Below are 26807 nucleotides of genomic sequence, written 5' to 3' on the forward strand. Positions count from 1 at the left end.
AAAAGATCAAGGGTGTCCCATGCTTGCAAATCAGAGTCGTTGATTTTTTTTTATCTAACGGCTCTCAGATGAGGTGTCAAAATTGAATTTTGACACCGGCATCAAAGGATCCTACCTCTATATGTATATATATATTATGCCTATTTAGTCTTCATACGAGGGGAAATTCAGTTTGAACTTGAACCCCTTAGGGGTGTTTGTTTCAAGTTTTTGAAGAGGATTACCGGTAATCCTTCTTTGGTAAATGTAATTATCACGTTTGGTAGAAGGAATAAATTTCGATTCCCGGATATCCAAGGATTACCGGTAATTTGATTTATAAAGAAAAGTCACTATTCAGATTACCAAAAATAATATGGTAATTCGGAATACCAATCAGAATACCAAGTAAAGGGAAAGCACAATAATAAATTTTGAGACAAAAATACCCCAATACACATAAAAATCTAGACCCAATCTATCAATTACAAAAGTAAAAATAGTTTGGGGTTATTTTTGTAAAATAACCTCATATTCCAAGTCATATTTCGTTCTAAACCAAACATGGAATCAGTAATTTTTATCCAATATTCCCGGTAATATTTTGGCGAACCAAACACCTCTTTCGTAAGATTCCAAGTAAACTCAATTTCTACTGTATTCCCATTAATCATGATTCCCGGTCACCAAAAAATTTCTCCTGTACCAAACACACCCTTAATTTTTTCATTTGTCTCTTTGCCAACTTGTGGGATTCACCTCATTAAAGTACAATATCCCTCGTAATTCCAACAAAGCAAGGGATCCAAATTCCTCTTTTATTGGTCATTATTCGTTAGTTAGTTATGATGTAGTGGATGGATATTTATTTTATGGGAAAAGTGTTTGTCATTTTAAATGACAGAAAGTTATATTATTTTAAGAGAGATACAGACACAGAAAATTTGAATTTTAAATTAAAAAAACCACTCACTTTCTCTCTCCCATGATTTCCGTTTTTCTGTGTCTATCTCTTTTCTAAAATGACATAACTTATGTCATTTAAAATGACAAACACCAAATCCTTATTTTATTTTGTGTACAATATTTTGTTATGATGGACCATACTGAATTCAATATGGGCCAGAAACACAATGTGCTGGCTAGAATATTTTGCAAGACTGTAAGCCCAATTTCTGGCACTTTGCAATCTTTAAACCTCTTATCCTAAACGATGACCAAAGCCCAGTTTCAAGGTATTTCGAAGAGATGAATCCGAATGAATGATCTAGTGGTAAATGTGAAGCGTCGTATTCTTGGCTTATATATATTGGTTGCACTGCCTTTTGTTTGGTTTGGGCTTGGGCCCGGCTTCGAAATTCTTCCAAGTCGAACAACCCTTCAAGCTTTATATCCAGCCATTTGTTCTTCCATAATAACCCCGAGATCACTCCGTAACACATCATCGGAAACGGAAAGGAAATGAAAAGGGGCACTTGAATTAGTGATATAAGTCTAAATACCTCTACCCGAGTATTGTTGGCAGAATTAACATTGCACATAGTCAATATAAAAACAAATATCAATATTATAATAATATATTAAACAGTTATATTAATATATAGTCTATCTATAAATTTAATATAACTAAATATCTTAATAAATTAGTTTTATTTAATACTCATTAGATAAACTAACATAAGATAATTTTTTAAATAAGAAAAAAAATCATAAATTAAAAATGCTATTTTTAAAATAAATTTTCAATTGAAATCTTAAAACTAGGTACCTATTTTATATTACTCTTCCTGAAACCAAATTAGTTATATTAATCTTACAATAACCAAATTCAGACCTCTAATGATATATATATATATATATATATATATATATATATATATATATATATATATATATAATGATGAAAGAGGATAAAATCCAACTGACAAAAATCATATATTGTGTTTCATGTCCTCTTCACATTCACAAGGCAATGGCAAAGAGAAATAAGGCATAAGCCTATCTTGCACACGTAATAGGATATGATATGATACGATATATTGATATATTAATTTTACAATTTTGATATGTTAAGAATATTAAATAATATTTATAATATAGTTTATATTTAATGCATATAACTCCCCATAATAAATTATATAACCAATTAAATATTTAAATTTCATAACATAATTATAAAGCAAAAAAAAAAAATAATTCATGCCTTATTAATTTTTCATATCAAATTTTATAATAAAAAATATTTGATTTATAAATTAATTTTTTTGTTTAGTTAAAAAGATAAAATAAAATAAAATTTAAATTAAAAAACATGTTTTCGAAAAACGTTGACCACTTGTCAGAACGTGTCAAAAAATGTGTCGCGAGTGTTGACCGCACGTCGAACACCTATCACCCAACATATATTTTTCTTCCAAATTGACGTGTCCAGCCTATACTTATTATTTAAAACAACTTCTATTTCACATGACGAAGGAATAACGGAAAACCTAGATTATTTTTCTAGGACTCATTATTTTTCTGTGACTAAGGTTTTAGATACTTGCTCATAAAAATTAAATCTCAATATTATAAAGTTTGAGAATATGTTTGAAATGTTTACATTAAAGTCTATTTATAAACTTAATATAACCAAAAACCTTAATAAAATAATATTATTTATATTAAAAAAATAGTCTAACATAAAATAATAAGTAGAAAATAACCTTAAATAAGAAAAAAAATAATTGCATAGGAATAGGAGGAGACCAATATTAGGTGGATTGAGGAAATAAGATGACCAAACCTTCTTCGCGTCCACCTAACTTCCTTGAGTCTCCATAATTTCCTTTCAGCTGTTCTGGTCTACACTCTACACAATCAACGTTTGAACTAACAGTTACGGTTGGGTATGCATATTAAGCGACTTTATATGGCATATGCGTAGTTAGAATATGGTGCATAATCTATATCCTCTCTTTTTTCGGCCCTTTTCATTTCCTTTTGTTCTTTCTACAGCGCCAAGCAAACAGGCGCTTTCTTTCTGGAGCTAACTTATATTTATAGCTAATTTAGGTAACAATTTTCTTCGTCTTTACCTGCTGAACTGGATGGTGCAATCTCTTACAACTTTGATGCTAAGGTCAATGGTGAGGCTTCTGAGGTCGCTAATTGTTGAGCCTGCCGCGTCAATCTCAACCTTACTTTACAACAGCGGTTTATTGCCACGCAATCCTGTTTTGCTCAGAATGGTTCGACAGGAGTTGCTTGATCAAGAAAATTTTCTCCTTTATTTCCTCATCAACTCCTTGAGTTGCTGTTGGTATACTTTCTTTTTCTAACTTTTGCCCAACAACTCTTGGGTTGTGAATTGTAACTTTGGTCATCGGTGAATTGTAACTTTGTTCAAATTTTATTTCATATATATATATATATATATATATATATATATATATATATATATATATAATATGAGGTACGATCTTTTGACATCGATATCAAATTTGAAGTTTGACACCTCATCTGAGAGTCATTGAATCGAAAAATATCAACGACTCTAATTTGTGAGCATGTGACACCATTGATCTTTTTTTATCTAACGACTCTCAGATGAGGTGTCAAAAGATCCTACCTATATATATATATATATATATATATATATATATATATATATATATATATAGGAAAGTTATATTTACAAACTTTTACAAACTACACTAAGTATGACCGGTCATACTTCAATCAAAAATGCATGTCCGGTCATACTTCAATCAATAATGTATGCCCGGTCATACTTAGTGTAATTTGTAAAAAAAATGGTAAACGCATCATTCTCCATATATATGGGAAATGATCCGTTTACAAATTTTTGCAAATTACACTATGTACTCCCGAGAGAACATAGTATAACCTAGTGTAGTTTGTAAACAAAAAGTTTGTAAATATAATTCTTCCTTATATATATATATATATATATATATATATATATATATATATATATATAAATGATTCGTTTACAAACATTTTTTACAAATTACACTATGTACTCCCGGGAGAACATAGTGTAGTTTGTAAGAGTTTGTAAACAAAAAGTTTATAAATATAACCTTCCCTATATATATATATATATATATATATAAATGATTCGTTTACAAATATTTTTTACAAATTACACTATGTACTCCCGGGAGAACATAGTGTAGTTTGTAAGAGTTTGTAAACAAAAAGTTTATAAATATAACCTTCCCTATATATATATATATATATATATATATATATATATATATATATATATATATATATATATATATATATATATATGGCTTATCGTTTTTCAAGCTGTTTGATATAGTTTTATCTCCGCCTACTAAATCATAACCGTACAAAGATGGATCAATGGTGATAAAGGAAGAGAGAAAAAAAAAGAGAATCATTACCATTCAAACGTAAATCAATTAATATAAGGAAATAAATAAATAAAACGACGTAGTTTTGGGGTGGCTGGAGATAAACTTATCTGAAGCTGCTTGAGAAATTTTTTCCCATATATATATATATATATATATATATGTAGAATCTTTTGACACCAATGTCAAATTTGAAATTTGACACCTCATCTGAGAGCCATTAGATCAAAAAAGATCAATGGTGTCAAATGCTTACAAATCAGAGCTATTGACTTTTTTAATTTAATAGCTCTCAGATAAGGTGTCAAAGGATCCTACCTCATATATATATAGGGCTTATCGTTTCTCAAGTTGCTTTAGATAATTTTATCTCTGTTTACTAAATCATAACCGTGCAAAGATGGATCGGTGGTGATAAAGGAAAAGAGAAAAAAAAAGAATCATAACCATTCAAAGGAAAATCAATTAATATAAGGAAATAAATAAACAAAATGGCATAATTTTGATAAATTTATCTCAAGTTGTTGGAGAAATATTTTTTTTCATATATAAATATATATATATATATATATATATATATATATATATATATATATGAGATAAAATTATCTTATAACACGAGAAACACAAATATCCTATTATTATTATTACGACTTTATAAGTGGTGCTTTTTATATGCGTGTAATTTAATGATGTGATATATCTTAATATTAATTAGATTAAGTAATTTTAGTTCAGTTTGCGTCAGGAAATTAAGCAGCATATTTGGGAGGGATTTAAAGCCTTAATCCCAAGACCCGTCTCAAATCAGACTTGTCGCAAAGCGATGAACCGGTTGGAATATTTTCAAAAAAAATTATAATGAACCGGTTGGAATATTTCCAAAAAAATTTATATATATATACATATAGTCAGGATCATTTTACACCGGTGTAAGTTACACTCTCAATCTTGACCATTGATCTCACTTATATCTAAGGGCTCTAATTTTTTAGTAATATGAGCCATCGGATACAAGTAGATCAATAATCAAAATTGAGTATAAGATTTTTAATTCTTACACTGGGGTAATAATATCCTGCCCCTATATATATATATAGGGGAAGGATATACTTACCACCAAAAAGTTTACAACCAACTTAATCACCGCTGATTTCCGTCAATCTAACTATTATAATTAATTGGAAATTATTTTGTTGCATTTATTAATTAATTATTAATTTCCATAAATTATGATCGTTAGATTGACGGAAATCAACAGTGATTATGTTGGTTGTAAATGTTGTAAAAATTTTTTGTGGTAAATATATCATTTTCCATATATATAATTATAATATATATATATATATATATATATATATATATAAGTTTATCTTTTCTCATTTCACAAGAGATAACATCTCTTATGTTATAGACACAACAAGTGATAGGTCCCACCACTTGTTAAAAAAGTAAAAAATAAAAAGAAGATAACATGAATTTTGATGCCTCATAACATAAGAAAATGATTTTCATATATATATAGAGGTAGGATCCTTTGACACCAGTGTCAAATTTAAAATTTAACACCTTATTTGAGAGACGTTATATCGAAAAAGATCAACGACTCTGATTTGTAAGCATATGACATCGTTGATCTTTTTCGATCTAACGGCTCTCAAATGAGGTGTCAAATTTCAAATTTGACACTGGTGTCAAAGGATCCTACCTCATATATGTATGTATGTATATATATATATATATATATATATATATATATATATATATATATACAGAATATATTTCTGCAGTTAATGCAGATAAGTTATGTGCATTTACTTCCAAAACGATGTCGTTTTGGGATTGAAAGATTATAAAATCATAATTATAAAGACTATAATAACCCTGATTTCCGCTCCAAAACGACGTCGTTGGGTTTAATGCAGATAACTTATCTGCAGTAACTGCAGAAAAAGCGAACTCATATATATATATATATAATCATTTATGCAGCCGCTTTACATACAACAACAGTGTAGGGTTATGATTTCCCACATTTAATGTTTTCATCTTTGGTATGGTTATGATTCCCCGCATTTAATACTTTCAAGTATATATATGGCAAGTATTTGATTGCTGCACGTGCAGCAGCTGCAGAAATGTAAATCTCATATATATATGTGTGTGTGCGCGCGCGCGTGTGTGTGTTAAGGGTAAAAGATTTCTCAAATCAATGTATATAAGTTATTTCCGGTGAGCCCAAAACGACGTCGTTTTAGGACGAAAATCAAGGTATTTTTTGTAATTCTAATATATTGCAGGGTTATATTAGTCTTTATCATTATAAATTTTTAATCTTATAATCCAAAAAGACATCATTTTTCACTGGATATAACTTTATCACTGAAGAAATACTTTTTTTCATATATTAATTGATATATCGGAAGAAAAATCAATGTTAAGATCAGAACGTCTCACCTGAGTTGGACGAATTAGGCTCTGAAAATGTCCACAACAACTTTCGATACCTTCACCAATAACAAAAATGACCTTCTCACGACATTGCACCTATAGATTAGAGAGAAATAGACAAAAGCTTACAAGTTACTAAAATACGGAAGAGCAACAAATACAAATGAAACACAAAAATTTAACACCAATACTTTTTTTATACAATTAACGTCAATACTACCTTTCATGTGATGTTTCCTGTCATTGACTTATTAAGTTTGCTTGTGACATAAAATCTTTGTTCACACATTAAAGAGTTACTGATTTAGTAACGATGTAGGTAGCCTTTAGTATTGACTTGCCCAAAGTATATTGATTTTGATTCTTGAGAATAGCAAAAGAAAGAAAATATTCAAACACAAACTAAATTAAAGATTAATATCTAAAATAAAAAGTTATGTTCACACCTTTTAAATTGCCAAGAGAAATAATCAGAAATTCACACACCTATCATAGCCATGGTCAACCAAGGTGATCTGATACGCCTTCTCTGGAAAAGGGCGCAATGCGTCAGCCGGATGAGTTTCTTGATAGAGTTGGATCAATATGTATGAGTTTATTTGCCCTTGCTTGGCAATTTATTTTTTTTAAGTTAAAAGTTATGTTAAAAAAAATTTAAAAACTGTTTAATAATTGCATGAAGTTATTTTTGAGTTTTAAAGGAAAAGAGATCAAATAATTTATTATTAGCATAAATTATAAGATTAAATAATAAAATTCATAAATAAAAATTTAAAATAAGGATATAATTAAAAAAATAAATATGAAAATTCCAAAGCCTGATTTATATCTTAAAAAAAGCTTGTCTTTGAGGCTTTTAGCTTTTTTCTTTATTATAATTTTTTTATAAAATTATGTTTGATTAAGCTTATACTTTTAAGGAGAAGAGAAACTAAAAATAAGAGTTTCAAAACAGCACTTCACTCCAACATCTTTTTTTTTTTCTCTGTCTAAATATTCTTACTAATATTACTATGGGTTAAAAAACTAAAAAATTACAATTTAAAAATTAAATTATAGAATTATGTATTTTTCAAATATTTCACACTTGCGCCCAAATTAATGTGTAATTAGTTGTGCATCAATTTGATTGGGCTTTTTGACCCTTTTGCCCCTCATTAAATAATTAATAATCAATTTGTTCCTCCCCCAGAACTATCCACCATCCTGCCCTCATTTAGTCGATTAAGTTGCACTTTTAATCGACTAAATGGGCAAAACTCAGAAATCATGAAACGCGAATTTTAGTCGACTAAATACTCACCTTAATCGACTACGTTCGTTGCACTTTTAGTCGACTAAGCCCATTATTTAGTCGACTAAATGTCGCAGATCAGGTTTTAAAAAAAAAACCATTTCGCAAAGGGGGTTATTTTCAAACCCTAATCGACTAAATCGCTCCATTTCGTCCCCTCTCTCCAACCAAGTCCGAATCTCAACCCTTGAAGGTGCGATTGAAGCATCCTTGGTTCACACTTGCGAAATCGACATTTAGGTAACGTTTTCTGACTTGCATTTGGTTTTAGGTTTAGGTTTTTTTTTTTTTTTTTTTTCTCCATGCATTTGATTTCTGTTTGCGGTTTTGTGGATTTAGGTTAGGGGTAGGGTGTTAAGTTTGTTGTGAGGGTGAGGGTTAGGGTTGATGTGGTACCTTAGGGTTAGGGTTAGGGTTAGGGTAGGGGTAAGGTTAGGGTTAGGGTTAGGGTTTATGTTGCTGTTTTGTTTGGGTTGTAGTGTTAGGGTTGATGTTTTTATGTTAGGGGCTAAGAATGGTTTTTTGTGATGAGCTAGGGTTAGGGTTTGGGGTGCTATTTTTGATTGGGTTTGGAGTTTACGTTTGCTGTTTTTATGGTACGGTATAGGTATAGGGTTTGTTTTCTGTTTTATTTTAGGATTAGGTTTTGTTTTTTATATTGAATTTTAAATTTTTTGATATTGTTATTGTTCATTGATATTGTTTCCACTTGCATTGTAGGTACAATTGTTCCCATGGCTGGCCGTAGAAGATCGTCTAGCACTGGAAATGAGAGACGACAGAAGCTACGACAAGACCGTCTGTCTTCGTCAAGGCCACAAGAGGAAGAGCTCGCTCCTGTCGACCTCTCATTCGGATACTTGTTCGAGAATGACCCCGTGGTTAATGAATCATTTGTCCGTGACTTTGTTAACCGACCCATATGTGGGGCCAAATCACTTGATACAACCTTTTTTGAACAAGAAGGTTTTAACATTGTGAGGTGGTTGGAGGAATCACTTCTTAGGACCTTGGTTGAACTGTCGTGTTCATATTCTGAGCTGCATGTACGAGCCTTCTACCATAACCTCAGCTACGTACAGGGTGAGCTGAGGTCTAGGGTCTGCGGGGTGGAGATCATCATGACGGCTCCGGTATGGTTGGAGTTACTGGGGTATGACTTTGATTCTGCGCAGACTGTGGAATATGACGCAGACAGCGAGACCATACTTCCAGGATATACACGAGGTGATGCCGTGCAGGAGCAGAGAAGAGTCTGTGGGCAACATAGCCCGCACGTACCAGGGACAACCATCATTATGGTGTCGACACTTCATCACAAATCTATGGTCATCACTTTTTGCCACCACAGCAGTACGATGAGACTTCATACAATATAATTTGACTGCATGTTGTATTTCAGATTTAGTTCGAAACTCCTGGTACAAATATAATGGATCCCCTAAATGCCAGCCACCGTGGATGTCATCGTCGCCATACAATATCTCCGTCTCATCATTAGGGTGAGCCCAATTAATGAAGGAATAGTGTGGGCTGTCGTTCCAAAATGGCTCAATCTCAGAACCTACGTCCAAATTTAAACTTATCCGTCAGTACTAAATAAAACACAAATATATATATATGCAAAATTAAAACTTTAATTTACAATCTTACCACTGCTAACAGGGTCAACACAGAGTGGTGGCATAACCTGGGAACTCAAGTTTCCTGAACTAGTATCAGCGTCAAAATTCCCCTCTAAGTCCGTATCTGAGGTGTCACCCAGCGGAATAACACTCTCGGGTTCACCATCGTCTTCACTGTCCATATCCTCGTCATGCTCATCCTCATCCTCGTCTATTTCCCTCAGTGTTATCTGACTTAAGACAGGTGCAGGTGCAGATAAACCGACCACTCTGTCTTCTTGACTTTGACTTCTTCCATGCACAGGTGCAGATGAAGATTGACCAGAGTCTATTTCAACATATATCTCAATAAAGTTTTGAAATTTTCGGTCCACAAATGTATCTATAACACAGTCCACATCTTCGTCGTCACATATATCATTACCAATGTAGAATATAGCATCCTTACCAACTGTAGACTCTACCCTGGCGATCATCTGTTGAACGCCATGGCTGCCGTGCAACCCCAATTTTTTGTGAATCCTCCTCTTCAGCTCATTGTACGTAGTGCCCCGTTTGATTTTTAACATTTTCGTTTTTTCTTCAAATTGAACACCGTTGGGGCCTTCATAATGCTTTCCATCATAGTAAATCATGGTAACATGCATGTTTGGACTTGAGCTCATCTTTCACACGAATTTTGGGGGTAGGAATCAGATTTTAGGGTTTTGGGTTCGGATTTGGGGAAAACAATTGAGAAATAAAGGGAAATGACAATGATTTCACAATTACTATGCCTTAGAGGTGGTGGGATGAAATGGAAGGGTGATTGGAAGGATCACAGCTGACAAACAAGATAAAGAGGAGTTTTGATTTCAAATATAATGAAAATGAGACCGAGAGAGGTCTGGATATAGGGTTTTTCGCGATATTTAGTCGACTAAATAATGGGCTTAGTCGACTAAAAGTGCAACGAACGTAGTCGATTAAGGTAAGTATTTAGTCGACTAAAATTCGCGTTTCATGATTTCTGAGTTTTGTCCATTTAGTCGATTAAAAGTGCAATTTAATCGACTAAATGGGGGCAGGATGGTGGATAGTTCTGGAAAAGAAGCAAATTAGTTATTAATTATTTAATGAGGAACAAAAGGGTCAAAAAACCATTTGATTGAGTTGCACACAAACTAATGCTCAATTAGTTGCGCATCAATGTGGAAACAATTCATCTGAACTTGCCACGTGGTGGCACTGAAGGTTGTGATTTTGTGTAATATAAGGGTGCGTTTAGTGCAACGTAACAAGCTCTGGTGAATTGCGCTAAAATTGATATGCGACTGATTGTGTAAAATGTTTGAAAGTGACATTAATTTTGTAATTTATTATTTCAATTGTAATTTTTATTTTTCTTAGCCTATCATTATGAGATCAACTGTAAAATTAACTTATTAAGCAATTTAAAGGAAAATAAAAATATCTTTTTCTGCTTACTTTAAGATAATTTTTTCTATAACAATTTTTTAATAAAGAATTCAAATAAACACTCTGTATATATATATATATATATATATATATAACTATTTAATTATAGTTGCTTTTTTCCTTTTTTATTCTGTCACTTCAGTAGATATAAGAGATGTAAGGCAATATTTTTTATTCTGTCATTTCAATCAAAAGCATTAAATAAAATGTTAAAATATATTTGAACGATGATGTAAAATGTTAATGTAATGAAAGTAAACTTATTTTTTAGACATCAAATATGAGATCTTTAAAAATAAGAAAATATGAGTAAAAAATTATATTATTTCTATTAAAAAAACTTATTTTATCTTTCTATTAATCTATGAGTTCATTTTTTTGCCGTTAATGCAGATAAGTTATTTGCATTGAGTCCAAAACAACGTTATTTTGAGACAAAATTCAAAATATTTTTGTAATTTTTAATTTATTTTAGAATTATAATAATTTTTATAATTATAATTTTTTAATATTTTAACACCAAAATAACATTATTTTAAAAATAAATATAAATAACTTATCTGCAATAACTGCAGAAATATTTTTCTGTTATTCTAAAAGTTTATATAAAATTTGTTATAAATCATATGGGAATTAAAAAAAGACAAAAGGAAAGCACATTCTTGCGGAATTTCCCGGTCCAGGTTAACACCGTTAAACACCAAGAGCACTGACACAACGGCTCTTAACCCACCCACCCTTTTGGTCCACAACCAATAGCGCGCACTTCATCTCCTTTACCGTCATGCGATCCAGCTCAGCATACGTTCGGAGTTTTTTTAAGAATAAATATTTTTTTTATCCTCATCAAAATTTATAATATTCGTTTTAGTTTCTAATAAAAAAAAATAAAAGTTATTCATGATCTCTAAAAAATTTAAAATGAATTCATTTTGTTGAATTTGTGGTAACCCACATTAATCCTGAACTAAAATGAGTCCATTTTAAATTTCTTAGAGACATAAATAATCTTTTTATTTATTTGATAAGAACTAAAATGAATATCATAATTTAGAAGGACCCAAAAGAATATGTCTGAACCACTATGTTCATCCGCATCTGAACAAAACACCATTAACTACCGAAAATACCCTTCTAACGTTCGTATTTACGATTGTCTTTATTGAAAAAGCCAAAGGTTATTATGGTCGTAGCAGAAGCGCCTTCAGAATGATCCTTCTCTTAATTTAGAAATTGTTTTTTATTACTTTCGTTTATTATTTATTTATATTTTCTCTCTCTTCCTCCTCTTCTTCTTCTTCTTCTTCTTCGGCTGCAACACTGCGTGCTCTGTGCTGTTGCTCTCTTACGAAGGCTTCGTCCATGGTGAATCTCGCATTCTGAGCTTCCGAGTTAAGCAGCTCACTGAGTCAAACCACCGAGTCGAGCTCGTGTAGAGGTCTTCCAACATGTTGGACGGGTTACTGGGCAGAGGCTTCGCTGCAAAATGGTTCGCCCTGTTGTTTCCTTGTGTGCTTTGCTTTTTGTTTTGCTTGTTGATGGTTGTAACCTGATCCGGTTTTTGATAAATGTGATTATGCTGCTGCTCAATGTGATACGCGTTCTCTTCTTCTATTTTTCTTTTCAGCAAATCGTTGATCAAACTGACCAAGACTCGGATCGATGTGATAAGGAGGAAGAGAAAGGCGACAGAGAAGTTTCTGAAGAAAGATATAGCTGATCTGCTGCTCAATGGTCTAGATATCAATGCCTACGGAAGGGTAACAACTGATTCTTTTTTTTCTTTTTTCTTTTGTATTTTTGTTTAGTGCAGTTTCTGCATTCGGTTGTGTTAGATTCTTCACTGGGGAGATCTCTGGATCAATGTGATAATTTGTGAGGGTTGTGCATTGCAAGTAGCATGCTAGTTTTCATCGAATGGTGGTTTATATGAGACTTTTAATTGTGTCGATAGTTCCTTGGTTTGTTTCTTGCAATTATCTCAATTAAGTTGTATCTTCCTTGCGAGGCGATCAAACAGGCTGAAGGACTCATGGTTGAGCTGACACTGTCATCTTGTTATGGTTTTATTGAGAAATCCTGTGAGCTTGTGCTGAAGCACCTCTCGGTGATACAGAAAATGAGGTATTAGTTTGTTTTAAATTTCTGCTAAGATATTAGTGTCATTTCTTTTTCCCTAAATTTTCATTTGAATTCAGAATTATGGTTGATAAAGTCAATCTGCCAGTTTTTTGGGAGTATTATAATTGCTCATATAAAAAAATTAGTGTATGAAATTCGGGCGCCGGGTGAGCATTATGTTTTAGTTGGCAGTTTTGTTTCTCCTGATATCATCAATAACTTTTCTTTCCTCGCAGTCTGCTCAATAAACATATTTGCAGAAATTGCATCATTTTTAGGAGAAAAGATTTTCCGATTCTATGACGCTGCCATCATTTCTGAAAGAAAAACAGCGTTAATGGTCACCAACACTACTGGCTAGACCATAAATATGGTTGTGCGTCTACAGATTTACATGTGTGTGGCCTAACATTGCTTTGGCCTTTGTGCGTGCAGTTTTTCTATGTTTAGGCACCATCATATAAATTGGCTGAAACGATAATGTAATCTTCTAATAATGATTTTGGTGTGTGATGAACTAGTCAGAATAAAATGTCACATTCAGTTTATGTTGTAGGTGGGGGAGGAGGTATGTTTGAAAACAGTCTGATGTTGAATTTCATGTTTCCTTTTATTTAATTTTTGGTTGACTGATATGATTGCTTGGATACATTCCCAAATTGCTATGGTTGGGTAGCGGTTTCATATTTTTTCTTAAATTCAGAAGTTTATATTGACATAACTGCTTCCATTTCTTTTACAGTGGTTGCCCTGAGGAATGTAGGGTGGCTGTATCGTCTCTGATGTTTGCTGCTGCAAGATTTTCTGATTTACCAGAGTTACGTGACCTTAGGCAGATATTTCAGGAGAGATATGGGAGTTCCCTGGAATGTTATGTCAACCAAGAGGTGACTATTCATATTTTTATTTTTATTAGAGCTTGACATATTAATGACCTTTCCTGGTTTCCTGCACTGACTGACTAAATTGCTCATTATCAGTTTGCTGCAAATTTGAATTCTAAATCCTCTACATTGGAGAAGAAGGTCTGCTTGATGCAGGAGATTGCATCAGAATTTTCAATAAACTGGGACTCTAAGGCTTTTAAACTGAGGATGTCAAGATCCTCTGCATTTGCACAGGTGCTGTCTTCCGCATTCCCTTTTCATTTTCGACTGGCTTCCTTGTCAAATTGAATACTTAACCAATTCTTACTTAAAAATTTTGAGAATGTATCTGAAATTGTCATTATTTGTGGTAATACTCATACAGGGCCACAATGCTAATATGTCTAACCAGTTGCCTGATTATGATAAACCATCACATGGCAAGGATTCTACCCAAAAAGGAATGAAGAATGATGTTTTGTTGGAGATAAGTCCTAACCATGCCAATGATGGGTACAGATTTCAGAATGACAAGGAAGCTGTTGTCTTAAACCGAGATGGTCATGATCTTCAGTCTAAACCCCCACATCCTGGAAATGTATTCAAGCCACTAAATGGTTGTGAAGTCATTCGGAAAATGGGTGGCCATGAGAGTCCATTAACAGGAAGGCAAGAGGTTGCTGCTAAAAAGAGTGATAGAAAATATGGGAAGGAGGGTGGTATGCTAAAACCAATTGAACGTTCATCTCAGGAGAAAACAGTGGAACAATTTGAAAGTGGTTCCATGCTGCATGATAGTTTGAGGAATACCACCCCTCTAAGAGAAATCCAGGACACTGCTACTGCTAGGAAGTCTCCTAGTCATGCAGGATTGTGTTTCAACAGTAATGTAAACGAGCCATTTGCTGTTAATCATGTTAGCCTACCTGATACTTATAAACCTGAGAGAAAAGTTCAAAAGGATGAAACACCTACATTGAAGCCCTCCTACAGTAATGTCATTCCCCCTCCATATGTTAAACCTAATTATAAGCAGCAGAACAGTACACGTGGAGCCAATGTAGTATCTTCACATACTGATAGTGGCGGCATCTCAACATATCATTCAGCACGTGACGAGCCTGATGCTCCTTCTACGTTGGAGAGGATCCAAATAGGTTTGTATAATTCTGAGAAGGATTGGCAGGCCAGTAGACATGAGAGACTGAGTAAACAGAGTCGTGAAAAAGAATTCTCTATTCGTGAATATGCTAAAGAAGTCCCTGTGGTAAAACCAAAATCTACGAGGCGGAAGCATTCAAGATCTCGACCTAGACACTATGATGCCACTGATGAAGATAATGGACTTGTGAGAAAATCCAGGAGCAGAAGCAGGAGACAAGATGAATCAAGACGTGGCCTGCAAATTTTGTTTGATGATGAGCGGTATCAAAATGCTGAAGAGGAAAGGGTAATAGATAAATTACTGATCCATTATAGCAAAAAACCATCCATCCTTGTTCCCGAAAAAGTGAGAAGAAAGTCTAAAAGCCATGCACATGTAACGGATAACTCTACCAGGGAATGGCTGCAGAATGGAAGCGGAGATAGATCTGATGAGACGCCGGAGATGGCCACTCTTCCACCACGATCAGTTTCCCTTCCTCGTGAACAAACCAAAGCAGTGGAAGTTAAGAAAGTATTTACTCGTGCTGCTTCATTTCAGCCAGATGGAACAAACGAAGCATCGCACGTGCATCCTAAGTTACCTGATTATGATGATTTAGCAGCTAGGTTTGCGGCCTTGAGAGGAAGATAAAGGATAGAAGGTATAATGAATAAATACTCCCTCATTAGTATGGTTGCACTCATTATGGTCATCACGCTTCAATCTCATATGTACCTGAAATTGCAGAACATTGCACGGTGGTGCTTTTATTGCAAATCCTTGACTGCTCCGGAGGTGTACAAAGTTATCATAGATGGTCTACCTGTGTTGGTTTGAAATAGTAACTCTGCCATCATCTTACTGATCCCATAATTTAAGTTTTGCCTTTTATGATTGTAAAGTGTTTGTAACAAAAATTGATGGTGTTCCACTACTTTCTACGGGTTGAGGATAAAAGTTGAGATCGTCGCTGTTGGTTCTGTGCTCTTACCCATCCCTTACTCTTTTTCCAACAACGTTATGTAGACGTGCATTATTTTATATTTATATATATTTTATTATTTAATTGTAGTTGATTTTATTTTATTTTATCTTGATTATGTCACCTCTTACAAATGAAAACAGTAATGTGCTTTGACTTGCACCAAGATTGTTCCTCTTCTCCCAGGCTTCAAAGCATGAATATTGAGGAGTAACTTAGTAAAAGGTTGAAAGTGAAATTAATCTTGAGAGTTGAAATGAATGTGGAGGAAGAATGCAAGTTGTAAACTTTAGTTTTGCCATGGGAGCAGTTCCCAGTAAATTAACGAATTGACTACTCTGACCCTGAATGTCAGAACTGTTAAGTCCTAACTATTTCAGAACAAAAAGCCCTTGTGTTCCCTAGGACCATTTCTCTTTTTAAGATTCATCTGTCTGCATCTCAACCCACTGCCAAAGGCAAAGGACTGTTTCCCGCCAAGAAGGTGTTCTTCTAACCTTCCCTATATTGCCATGCCTCTTTCACCACCACATCCTATGAAGTAAGAGAGAGAGAGAGAGAGAGAGAGAAGGAGGGATAGATCAGACTCCAGAGTCCAGACGCCAAAGAGATGAAAGACACATCCAAAGTGATTATGGGTGCAACCTTGGTAATGGTGGTGACCCTTGCGGTGGTCCTAGGCCTTATACTTGTGCTGCTAGCTGAGCTCTACTGTTCTCTCTTACTCCGCCGTCGCCAGCTCAGAAACAGTAACTCCAACGCAATTCCCACTGCCACCACTCAAACCACCACAACTAGACCCAATGCTTCTTCACCTTCACACACACAACACCCCCAACAACTGTACTCTCCTCCTCCTCCGTTCAGTAGCATTTATACACAAGGAGTACTCCAAGCTCCCAGAAGCATCCTTTTACCCGCAGTTTCTTGCAAAGAAGACGTAGCTGAGCCAAAGAAGCAGAATACTGAGCTTCATCGGGTTGTTCAAATCCAAACCCAAGAATCAAATGCAAGCCTGTGTAAGGTTCGAGTTCTCTCAGCTTCTTCCCAACCAAAGCCAACTCATGAAGACTCACTTCCGGGTAGTACCAGTACAACAAGTCTTTGTCCTGATAAACCTTACAGCGTAGGGGAACACCTTGTGTACATTTCCAACCCCATTTATGAAAACGATGAGAGCCAAGCCAGTGGATCAGATACTCCATTTGAGACACCAGATACTTCACCTTCGCGTTTTATAAGTGGTTCTTCCGAGGAGGATGACGTGGCTCAGGCATCCCCTTGTGGTACTCACTCACCTCCATGTACACCTCCTCTGACTCCAATGAAGAAGCTCCCTGCAGAGGCTTGTTCTGTTTCTCTTAGAGATGCAAGGTCCTTGGGAGGCAGTGATTCCCATTGCAACAGTGGTATCTCTTCTTCATACTCTGGTTCCCCTTGCACTTCTCCTTCATGGTAATTGTAATTCTTCAATAGCTAAGTTAGACTACTAGCGTGAAAGCTTTTGTTTTTGGTTTATTTTGTACGAGGGTAGTTTTGTGAATATATTACGAGAAATACTTTTCTTACATTGAAAATAGTTATTTTATGACGTAGAAATAAAATTATAATTAAGACCCACGGTCAAGAGGAGAGAAAAAAAAATGATGAGATCCAATTATTTTTTAAGTGTGTAAAAAAATTATTTATCGTATGTAAAAATAAGATAAACATAAATCCTATATTATTAGTGCCAATGATGACCGGTAAGTGATAAGAACAAAAGTAGTATGAGCTCAGCATCTGAGAGAAAGCTATCAGTACTCTCTTTTTGCAAGCGTGGTACATGGCAATTCATTTATATTTTTATTTTTATTTATCTTGCCAGTTACATTAGGTATATGGACGGACAGTCTTTGTTTACATTCGCATTTGGCACACCGCTAGTTTTTTCTAGTAAACTAGTTGCATTTCCTAGTTGGCAAATCGGATTGGCTTGTAACTCACCAAAAGGTTGGGTTAATAAAAATGAACTCGTCCCGAGGACGAGTTGGCTCGTGAAAAAACGAGCCAACTCGGTTAGACTAGTTGGTAGTAAAAAAAATTGGTAGTAAAAATATTTTATCTCAATATAATATATAAAAATTGACAAAACTCACACATGTTATTATTTTTCTTTCTTCTCTAAACCTAAGTCTCTAATCTTCTCATATCCTGTCATTTTTATATTGTTAGGCTATGCTGGTTCTGTTTAGTTCAAATATCTTACACACTTATTAGTAAGTGGTTCTGATTGTTTCTTGATGTTGATGCAAATTTGTAAGAAAATTTGAAACTAAAATATTTTGCTTTTATTTCTCATTTTGTAAACTGATGCATTAATACTACATGGTCATTTAAATAGACTGAAAACGAGTTAACTCGTGAGCAATTTTCAAGCCAACCGCGAACCAACTTGCAAGTTATTTTTTCAAGCTAACCCACGAACCATATTTTTGAGCCAACGCTAACCCGACTCGGGTCGAGTCGAGTTTTCTGGCTCGTTTTTTTTCGAACCAACCCTAATCTAGCTCGTTTTTTTCGGGTTGGGACGTGTCGGACCGGGTTGACTCGTTTTGCCAGCTCTGTTTTCTAGTAGAAAAAATATATAATTTTCTTCTTGTTTTATTTTACCTAATAATCAAATGAAAATGTTTCTAACTCGGTTATTAAGGACTGCCTCGAGTTATGATTCCAATGCAATGCAATGAAGGGTGAGCTCAGAAAAAAAAAAACTGTCGCCTACTGCAATCTGTAAGCACAGTCTTTAACTTTTAGTCCACTTCGATAAGGACGACCGCAGTTGCTCTGTTGGAACCCCATTAGGAAAGAAGCTTCACTTTTCGCCTTGTGCTATGTTCTGATCAGTAGTTTTGTATGGTTAAGATAAAGAAAGATATACGATTTAACTGGGAGCGAATGAGCAATGGATGTTCACAGTAAAATAATCTGAAGTGAAGAAGAAACACTGCCTTAGTTTGGTTGAGAGAAAAAATGAGATGAAAGAAAAAGAAAAGAAAGGAAGTTGAGATAAAATAGACTTGAACGAGTAAATTTTTTCTTCAAATTTGAGAAAAAAAAATGGAAATAAAATTAAATTTTTTTTTTGTCATACTAAAAAAAATGAGAGGAAAGAAAATATAACTTCATAAAATAACACTTTACCCTTAAAATGCAAAGCAAAAATAATAATAAATGGGGAAAATGTTTCTGCTTTTTGCTGTAGTAATATAATTGCAAATGTCCAGTTTTGAAAAAGAACGGATTGAGGTTGTCCTATTTAATTACTCGAATTAAGTAACTAACGGGACAAGTTTGCTATAACCAAAACACAATCCAAGATCTAGATGAATAAAGTAACGTTTTCATTTAACAAGAGTTTTTTTCTCTTAAAAATAAAATAACAAGATACTAGTTTAAAAGGTGAAATGAGATTACCCATATTAAAACACCTTTTAAAACTAAAGTCAAGCTATCAAAGTTTTATTGTGCTGCGTAGGCAAAGTAGGAAATTTCGCAAGATTGAATGTAGGAATTACTAGACATGCCAACGATGTCATTATATTGGGAAACAGTACACAGATAGCTCCCATGTGTATTTTACTATTTTCCTTTTACCTTGACCTAAAATTTGTCAGCTTTTGCCCTCATCCAACTATTTTTAGACAATTCACTTTGTTTATGGCACGTAAACGAATATGAAAACATCAAATCCTATCACTAGCAGTTTGTATAGCCTTAATATAATTGCATTCTCCCCTCTTTAAAGTGTTAAAACTCTGATAAAATTTGATTTTTAAAGTCTTTCAGTTCACATCTTAATCTTAATGTACAGTTCATTTTTGAAAGGGCTAAAATTGGTATTTCATGACTCTGACAATAGCATCTATATTTACTGAGTTCTTCCGACGGTTTGTCGCATAAATGAAGGGATTTTAGTTTGTCCTGATAAGAAAAAATTTCTTACACATACAACATTTTGTGGGGCCTGCACTTTTTAAATCAACAACAACAAAAAAAATTAAGCACGCAAAATGAATCTCTATAACATTATATAATTATTTTTACTACAACATAACTCTTATAAAACTCGTACAATAATTAAGCACGCAAAATAAATCTCTATAACATTATATAATTATTTTTACTACAACATAACTCTTATAAAACTCGTACAATGTAAAATTCGCCAACACCAAGCGTTACCAACAGAGCCACACTTTTGTACTTAGATAATGTCTTTACAGAAACCAGTTGTAAGCGTTAAAAAGGAAAAAATGTAAAAATTAACTTTGGGTGTGAGATCTTAAATGTACACTGAACAAATGTTTGTTCTTCTTGTCTGAGAAAGTAGGTAGAGATCAACAATGGACCTGGATTCTGGATGTATCTCGCTCCCACTGGTTAACAAGTTTAACTCATGATGGATAGAGTGATGATGTGGATACGATTTCCCATAGAGCAGTGGGTAGTGAATTATGTTTCCGGGTTTATTTGAGTACAAAAGACATGCCAATATTATAAATAACAATACTTCCAAAATGATGAGACTAAAAACATGCCATTAAGCACAACAAAACAGTCTCCTCCTAGTTTCTTGAGGTCTGCTATGCAGCTTGATTCCAGTTTGACGTGAAGGGTTGGCTTTTGCCAATCTCTTAGCTGCAAAATGTTTGTTTCTATAAGTGAGAAATTGCTTCTTAATGATGTTGTTATCCTTTAACAGAATAGATGGCCAGAACATACGATTCAACAAAATTTGACCCATCCAAAAGGCAATGCATGTGTTGTATAACAACTTCAGAGGGGACACTGTCTCTTGGACAAAATACTACAGAGGGTGAATGATAAATTATTTTACCTATTTCATAGAAGAGTTCATTGACATTCTGTGCTGTTTTTGCTGAAGTTTCGAGAAAAGACAGGCCATTTTCTTTGGCATATTCCTCTCCCTCCTGCAAACATTAATACAAATACGATCATATGAAAGATGATTACCAAAAACAAAATCTTCCTCTCTCTATAGGGGAGAGGTAAACTAGTTTAGGTTCCTGAGTATAGACATTAAGAGTCAAATGAATATCTGAAAATTATATAATATGGAAATCATAAAGTTAAGAGAACAATTTACTAGAAATACCTCGTTTCTGACTTTTCTCTCGTTTTCCAAATCAGCCTTGTTAGCCACCAAAAACATTGTCAAACTCGGATTTGCTGACATGAGTATACCGCGAAATTAGTATCAAATTAGAAATCTCACTCTTACAAATGAATTGGATGCTTATGATACATGCCAAACGTTTGCAAGTTTAGTATCAGATAATTTATATTAAGCTCAATTGCTTCTCAAGTTTGTTCATTTTTTGGCAGTTTACCTTGTCTTTGCACTTCTCGAACCCACTTCTTTGCTCGCACAAAAGAATCCTGAGTCAGAAAATGCATCACTTATTTAGTCAGATATGTTGTCACTGCAAATGTAGTTACACATTCTGCAATAAATATCTAAACAAAACATAATACTGAATCTTTTAAAGGATAAATACATTAGAATAATCATTAATTAGTGATATACTTCTAATAAGCATATTTTAGAAAATTTCATCCGCCAAATTGATGAATCACCATTCACTGCAAAAGCTTAAGCTTGTGGAGAGAATGAGACTTCATCCTGTTTAATTTGTATTCATATTTCATACACTCCCCATGTATGGACCTTCTTTATTCTTTATTCTTCTTCTTCTTCTTTTGTATAAAACATGTATAGTTGCTTTTCCAAATTTGGTTTTTCCCAATACATTATTAACTTCTAATTTTACGTAGGACAGATTGAAGGTTAAGCTTACTATCAAAATAAAGTACTCACTACATCAAGAAAGGGCGTAAGTGAAAATCCCTTGCTTCTAGTTCATATATCAAACAACTAATCACTTATAAGCAGAATGAAAATATACTTCAGAAATGATAACAATAAACATCACTTAGAAACTTGATATCTAGTTACCATGCTTGTAATGTCATACACAACTATAGCCGCAGCAGCACCACGATAGTACATAGGAGCCAAACTGTGGTATCGTTCCTGCCCTGCTGTGTCCCATATATCAAATTTCACAGTGGCTTCATTTAAGGACAAAACCTGAGTGAAGAATGCTGCTCCAATTGTTGATTCCTACAGACATATATATCAATGGTAATCCACTCCGAATCTACGATGATGTGAGGAGTTTTTTAAAGAAAATTAAAATAATAAAGTAAGAAAAAAGCAATAATAGTAACCTGGTATTCGGAAAATTGGCCTTTAACAAATCTAAGAACCAAACTTGTCTTCCCTGCTCCCATATCCCCAAGAAGTACCTGGGAAATCATGGAAGATGTTAACAAGTTGAGACTATTTTATTCTGCAAATTATGCATGCCCTTTTCTTCATATGAAACTAAATAGCTAGAAAGGAGCATGCAGAGCACATTTCAATGATCAAACAAGCATTAAACAACTATTTATGTCACAAAATCAAATATGAGATCTTAGAATCCAATAGAGATTTTACATAAGAAATTTGGTTGAATTTAAATGACTGATACAAGTTCTTTGCTTCTCCTGTCATAGTACTAGTAATGAGTTAGTTCTGTTTTTAACGCCTATTATGTCAAACAGGAGCTATTTCTACTTATTGAAGAGAACTTATCCTTATTTTATCAAAGAAAACAAAAGGGAAGACATACCCACCAGTTTGGCCTGTAAACTCTTGTTTCCTGTCCTCGCCATAACTTAGCTGATCAATGAGGGGGGGAAAAAAGGAGAAAATTTCTTGAATATAGCAGAGAAGGATTTTCTAAGATTGAAAAGGGAACACAAGAGAAGGCAGTCATATATATGATAGCAATGACAAATGAGAGAGCTGGAAGCCTAAAACAAAATCGAAGAAGAATGGTAGTTTGTTAGTTGGACTTGTAGTTGTAGGTACGCTAATATGAATAAAAAACATATCCTATAAAATTATCAATCACCTGCATTACGCATAAGAGTTAAGAGTTTATATCAAGTCAATTCTTTTTGAGATTAAAGTGAGACAAAATTTTTTTTTTATAAATTATGGGACTATTTTATATATAAGATAAATGCAAAACTAAACCGTGAATTTAATTTACAATCTCTAGTTCAAAATGATTATATCATAAATTTTCAAATTAACTATGGAAAACAGGAAACACATTAATGCTTTAAAATTTTAAAGAAGTCTGAAATTACACCAGATATTTAATATTATTTACGGTATTAATTATTATTTAAATAAATAAATTCAATATTAATGTTTAAAAATAGTAATTACTGTTATCAAAAAAAAAAATAGTAATTACGTTATTTACAATCTTAATTATTATATAATTATTATTATGGGTTCGTTTTGCTACATTCAACGTAGATAACTTATTTGAGCCCAAAACGAAGTCATTTTGAGACAGAAATCAAGATATTTTTATAATTATAATTTATTTTAAGGTTATAATAATCTTTTACATTATGATTTTTTAATTTTTCAACTTAAAATGATGATATTTTGAGAGTAAATATAGATATCCATTCATTTTATAAACATTAAAACCAATTATTATTTATGATAATCATAAGACATGGCATGTGGCACGATTCTGTCAAATACACATGGGGTGCAAGACTAATCTTCTATGGAATAGATGCGCAATTCACCTCGTTGTGCCACATGTCACTCTGGTCATCCATATCAGACTAGTCTTGCATCCCCTCGTGTAAAGCAATAAATATTTCGAAACGGAGGTTTTTTAAAACCTGAATTATAGCTAAAACAATCACCTGTGTTTATTAGTGATGGATCCACTAATTGATTCCAATAGCGACACCGGAAATCAACCACGAACTTCTGTGTGGTTCCCCTCAATAAGCGGTACATAACTGTGCACTCTATAAAAAGATCTACCAATACCCATTTGATGGTTCCTAAATCCTCCAAATTAGAATTATTGATTGATACTCTTGCATCGACATTGATATGCGATATAATACGTGGATTACATATTAATTTTAAAAAATGTCATATTTTGACATTTTAAAATATATTTTGATATTAAATAATATTTTTAATATATAATATAATTTATATTTAATACATATAATAAATCATATAACCAACCAAATATTCAAATTACATAACATAAATATAAAGCAAATATAATTTTTCGTACCTTGTTAATTTTTCATGTCAATTTTTATAAAATAAAAAATATTTAAAAATTATTTTTTCATGTTTAGTTAATAAAATAAAATTTAGATCTAAAAAAAAAGTGTTCGATGCGTGTCAGAAAAAGTTTATCGTGTGTCGTAACGTGTCGCAGCATTGACTGCGTGTCCCAAAATATTGATCGCATTTCATATGCATGTCGGAACGTGTCGATGTTCGACACGTGTCCGACGTGCAATTTTAAAAAGAAATTGTGTGTCGGTGCTTTGTTGCTCTCATCAACTACTTTGTCATGATTAGAGGTGGTAAAGTGGGTGGGCGAGCTCGCTCACCTCGCCATCAACCCTCCAAAAATTGAATTAGTCTGTCCTATCTAGGGGTGTAAATGGGCTGGGCTTTGGCCACTACGTAAAACAAAATTCAGCCTATCTGGCCTATCAAAGGCTTTATTTGTAGGTCAAGCCCGGCTTATTTTTAAACATAAAAAAGACCGACATGGCCTACAGGCCTTGTAGGCCTACCACTGTAGATACTAAGCAAAGAAAATAATTGTATAGAGCAAAGAAAGTTTCATTCACGAATGCACTAATATTTCTCATAAGAAAAAAATAACAAATAAGAAAGAGTCAACATAATACCCCAGCTTTAGAATGTATATCATAGAGAAATAGAGTCAAATAAATGGGGAAAATAAGAAAAATACAATTATTGGATGCTAAAATAAAGTCTACAAGAGAATGTCATTCATCTAAAAATTAGGGTTGGTATTGGTACTTTGTCGTGCCACATAAAATAAATATTATTTTATTTTTAATAAATTAAATAGGCCAGCCTACAAGGCTTTGGGCCAGGCTTGACAAAATTAGCCTACGGCCTATTTGTTAAAAAAACTTTCTTAAAAGCCTAAGCGTATTCTACTTTTCTGAAAGGCTGGGCCAAGCCAAGCTTAATGTAGGCTGGGCTGGGCGAGTCTGGCCTATTTACACCCCTAGGACTCCTATCCTCGTTTTTGAAAATAGGCTAAAAAACTTGGTTCATCCCATTTTGTCGAAATATTGGCCCGTCAGTCTGAACATGTTTTATATTGACCCGCCTCGATCCGCCTCTCTCAGCCGATCAAAAAATGAGCTCGTTTTGCTTTTAAAACTGGATTGAAAAACTCAGGTCACTTCATTCAACTTGATGGATGAAACAAGTCAAGCCGAACCCATTTTGTTAGACTAGCCATGATCTATGATGCACGGACACTGACACGGGACACAACACGCCGACAAGTTAATTCTAAAAAATGACATATTTGGACACGTTGGGACACGTTTTGATATTAAATAATATTTTTAATATATATAATATAATTTATATTTAATACATATAACAGTCCATATAAGTTATATAACTAATCAAATATTTAAATTTCGTAACATAAATATAAAAAAAAAATCATACCTTGTTAATTTTTTTTTTTTTTGAGGTTACAAGAAATTGAACACAACACTCTATACTACACATACTCTTAATACACACACCCCACACCACTAGGCTAACCCTAGTGGTATACCTTGTTAATTTTTTATATAATAGAAAAAAAAATTGATTTATAAATGTTTTTTTATTTTTAGTTAATAAAATAAAATTAAGATTAAAAAAAAATAACATGTCAAAACGTTGACCACGTGTCGAAAAAAGTTGACTGTGTGTTAGAAAATGTGTCAAAGCATGTCAAAAAGTTAATTACGTGTCTCAAAATATTAATCGCGTGTCGAAACGTGTGCTTGTCGGACACACAATTTTTTAAAAAAAATCACGTATCGAGATATACGAGGCCATGATAGCCCTCCTCTGAAGCATGACGTTGATCGGCCCTACTGTACAATATCTGGACTGTTCACAAAAATTAGAAATATTGACTTACAATTACAAATCAAACATAATGTACTATCATCAATTGCTTTGTCATGATATCACAAGGGCCCTACTCCGAGCCTTGACGTTAATTGGCCCTAGTTTAACATATATAAACTATCTATAAAAATTCGGAACTTATCTATTCTGTATGGTAGTGCTTTAAAAATGTATCACAAATTTTAAAAGATTTTTTCCTGTTATCATTATTATTTTTTCAACACCATTATTTTTTTTGGATAACAAGGAAAGATTACAAAACAAAACACATCAAACTCAGACCATTCTGGGATAAGCTACCCGCATTTGGTCCCTGGTTGCACTCCATAGGTGGGAACCTAGGACACTTTCTGTTGTAAGTTTT

At 33.4% G+C, this 26807-nt stretch overlaps 3 protein-coding genes across 4 annotated transcripts; 2 read left to right on the forward strand and 1 right to left on the reverse strand.

Moving 5' to 3' along the window:
* The first annotated feature begins 12541 nt into the window (after window positions 1–12541).
* LOC133289874 (uncharacterized) lies at window positions 12542–16353 on the forward strand. Its single transcript, XM_061487896.1, has 7 exons — window positions 12542–12681; window positions 12820–12952; window positions 13213–13316; window positions 14056–14200; window positions 14294–14434; window positions 14565–15987; window positions 16074–16353. The coding sequence occupies exons 1-6, from the start codon at window positions 12641–12643 to the stop codon at window positions 15975–15977; spliced, it is 1977 nt and encodes a 658-aa protein (XP_061343880.1). The 5' UTR covers window positions 12542–12640; the 3' UTR covers window positions 15978–15987; window positions 16074–16353.
* Window positions 16354–16918: 565 nt separating this feature from the next.
* On the forward strand, window positions 16919–17799 carry LOC133289839 (uncharacterized). The gene has a single exon (XM_061487842.1). The coding sequence runs from the start codon at window positions 16919–16921 to the stop codon at window positions 17765–17767; it is 849 nt and encodes a 282-aa protein (XP_061343826.1). The 3' UTR covers window positions 17768–17799.
* Window positions 17800–20436: 2637 nt separating this feature from the next.
* LOC133289847 (ras-related protein RHN1-like) lies at window positions 20437–23250 on the reverse strand. 2 transcript variants are annotated; one of them, XM_061487855.1, is made up of 7 exons: window positions 23053–23250; window positions 22603–22680; window positions 22328–22495; window positions 21702–21750; window positions 21467–21540; window positions 21188–21281; window positions 20437–20988 (listed from the first exon to the last, which is right to left on the reverse strand). In XM_061487855.1, exons 1-7 carry the CDS (start codon window positions 23089–23091, stop codon window positions 20891–20893), a joined length of 600 nt encoding a protein of 199 aa, XP_061343839.1. In that variant the 5' UTR covers window positions 23092–23250; the 3' UTR covers window positions 20437–20890. The 2 variants fall into 2 exon arrangements, with proteins under 2 accessions (XP_061343839.1, XP_061343840.1); XM_061487856.1 differs by having other exon boundaries at window positions 23049–23230.
* Window positions 23251–26807: the final 3557 nt, after the last annotated feature.

Source organism: Gastrolobium bilobum, unplaced genomic scaffold (genome assembly GCF_033153095.1).
Source record: "Gastrolobium bilobum isolate Gb01-03AN ecotype WA unplaced genomic scaffold, APGP_CSIRO_Gbil_v1 utg4848, whole genome shotgun sequence".
Lineage (NCBI taxonomy): Eukaryota > Viridiplantae > Streptophyta > Magnoliopsida > Fabales > Fabaceae > Gastrolobium > Gastrolobium bilobum.

Excerpts from the sequence above, each read along its gene's own strand:
- LOC133289874 (XM_061487896.1), top strand. The coding sequence starts at position 12,641 with ATGTTGGACGGGTTACTGGGCAGAGGCTTCGCTGCAAAATG. Across the intron at positions 12,682-12,819 it reads AGAGGCTTCGCTGCAAAATG|CAAATCGTTGATCAAACTGA; the intron begins GTTCGCCCTGTT and ends TTTTCTTTTCAG. Across the intron at positions 13,317-14,055 it reads TCGGTGATACAGAAAATGAG|TGGTTGCCCTGAGGAATGTA; the intron begins GTATTAGTTTGT and ends TTTCTTTTACAG.
- LOC133289847 (XM_061487855.1), bottom strand. The coding sequence starts at position 23,091 with ATGGCGAGGACAGGAAACAAGAGTTTACAGGCCAAACTG. Across the intron at positions 21,282-21,466 it reads AGAGAAAAGTCAGAAACGAG|GAGGGAGAGGAATATGCCAA; the intron begins GTATTTCTAGTA and ends TAATGTTTGCAG. Across the intron at positions 20,989-21,187 it reads TGAACTCTTCTATGAAATAG|CTAAGAGATTGGCAAAAGCC; the intron begins GTAAAATAATTT and ends AACATTTTGCAG.
- LOC133289839 (XM_061487842.1), top strand. The coding sequence starts at position 16,919 with ATGAAAGACACATCCAAAGTGATTATGGGTGCAACCTTGGTAATGGTG.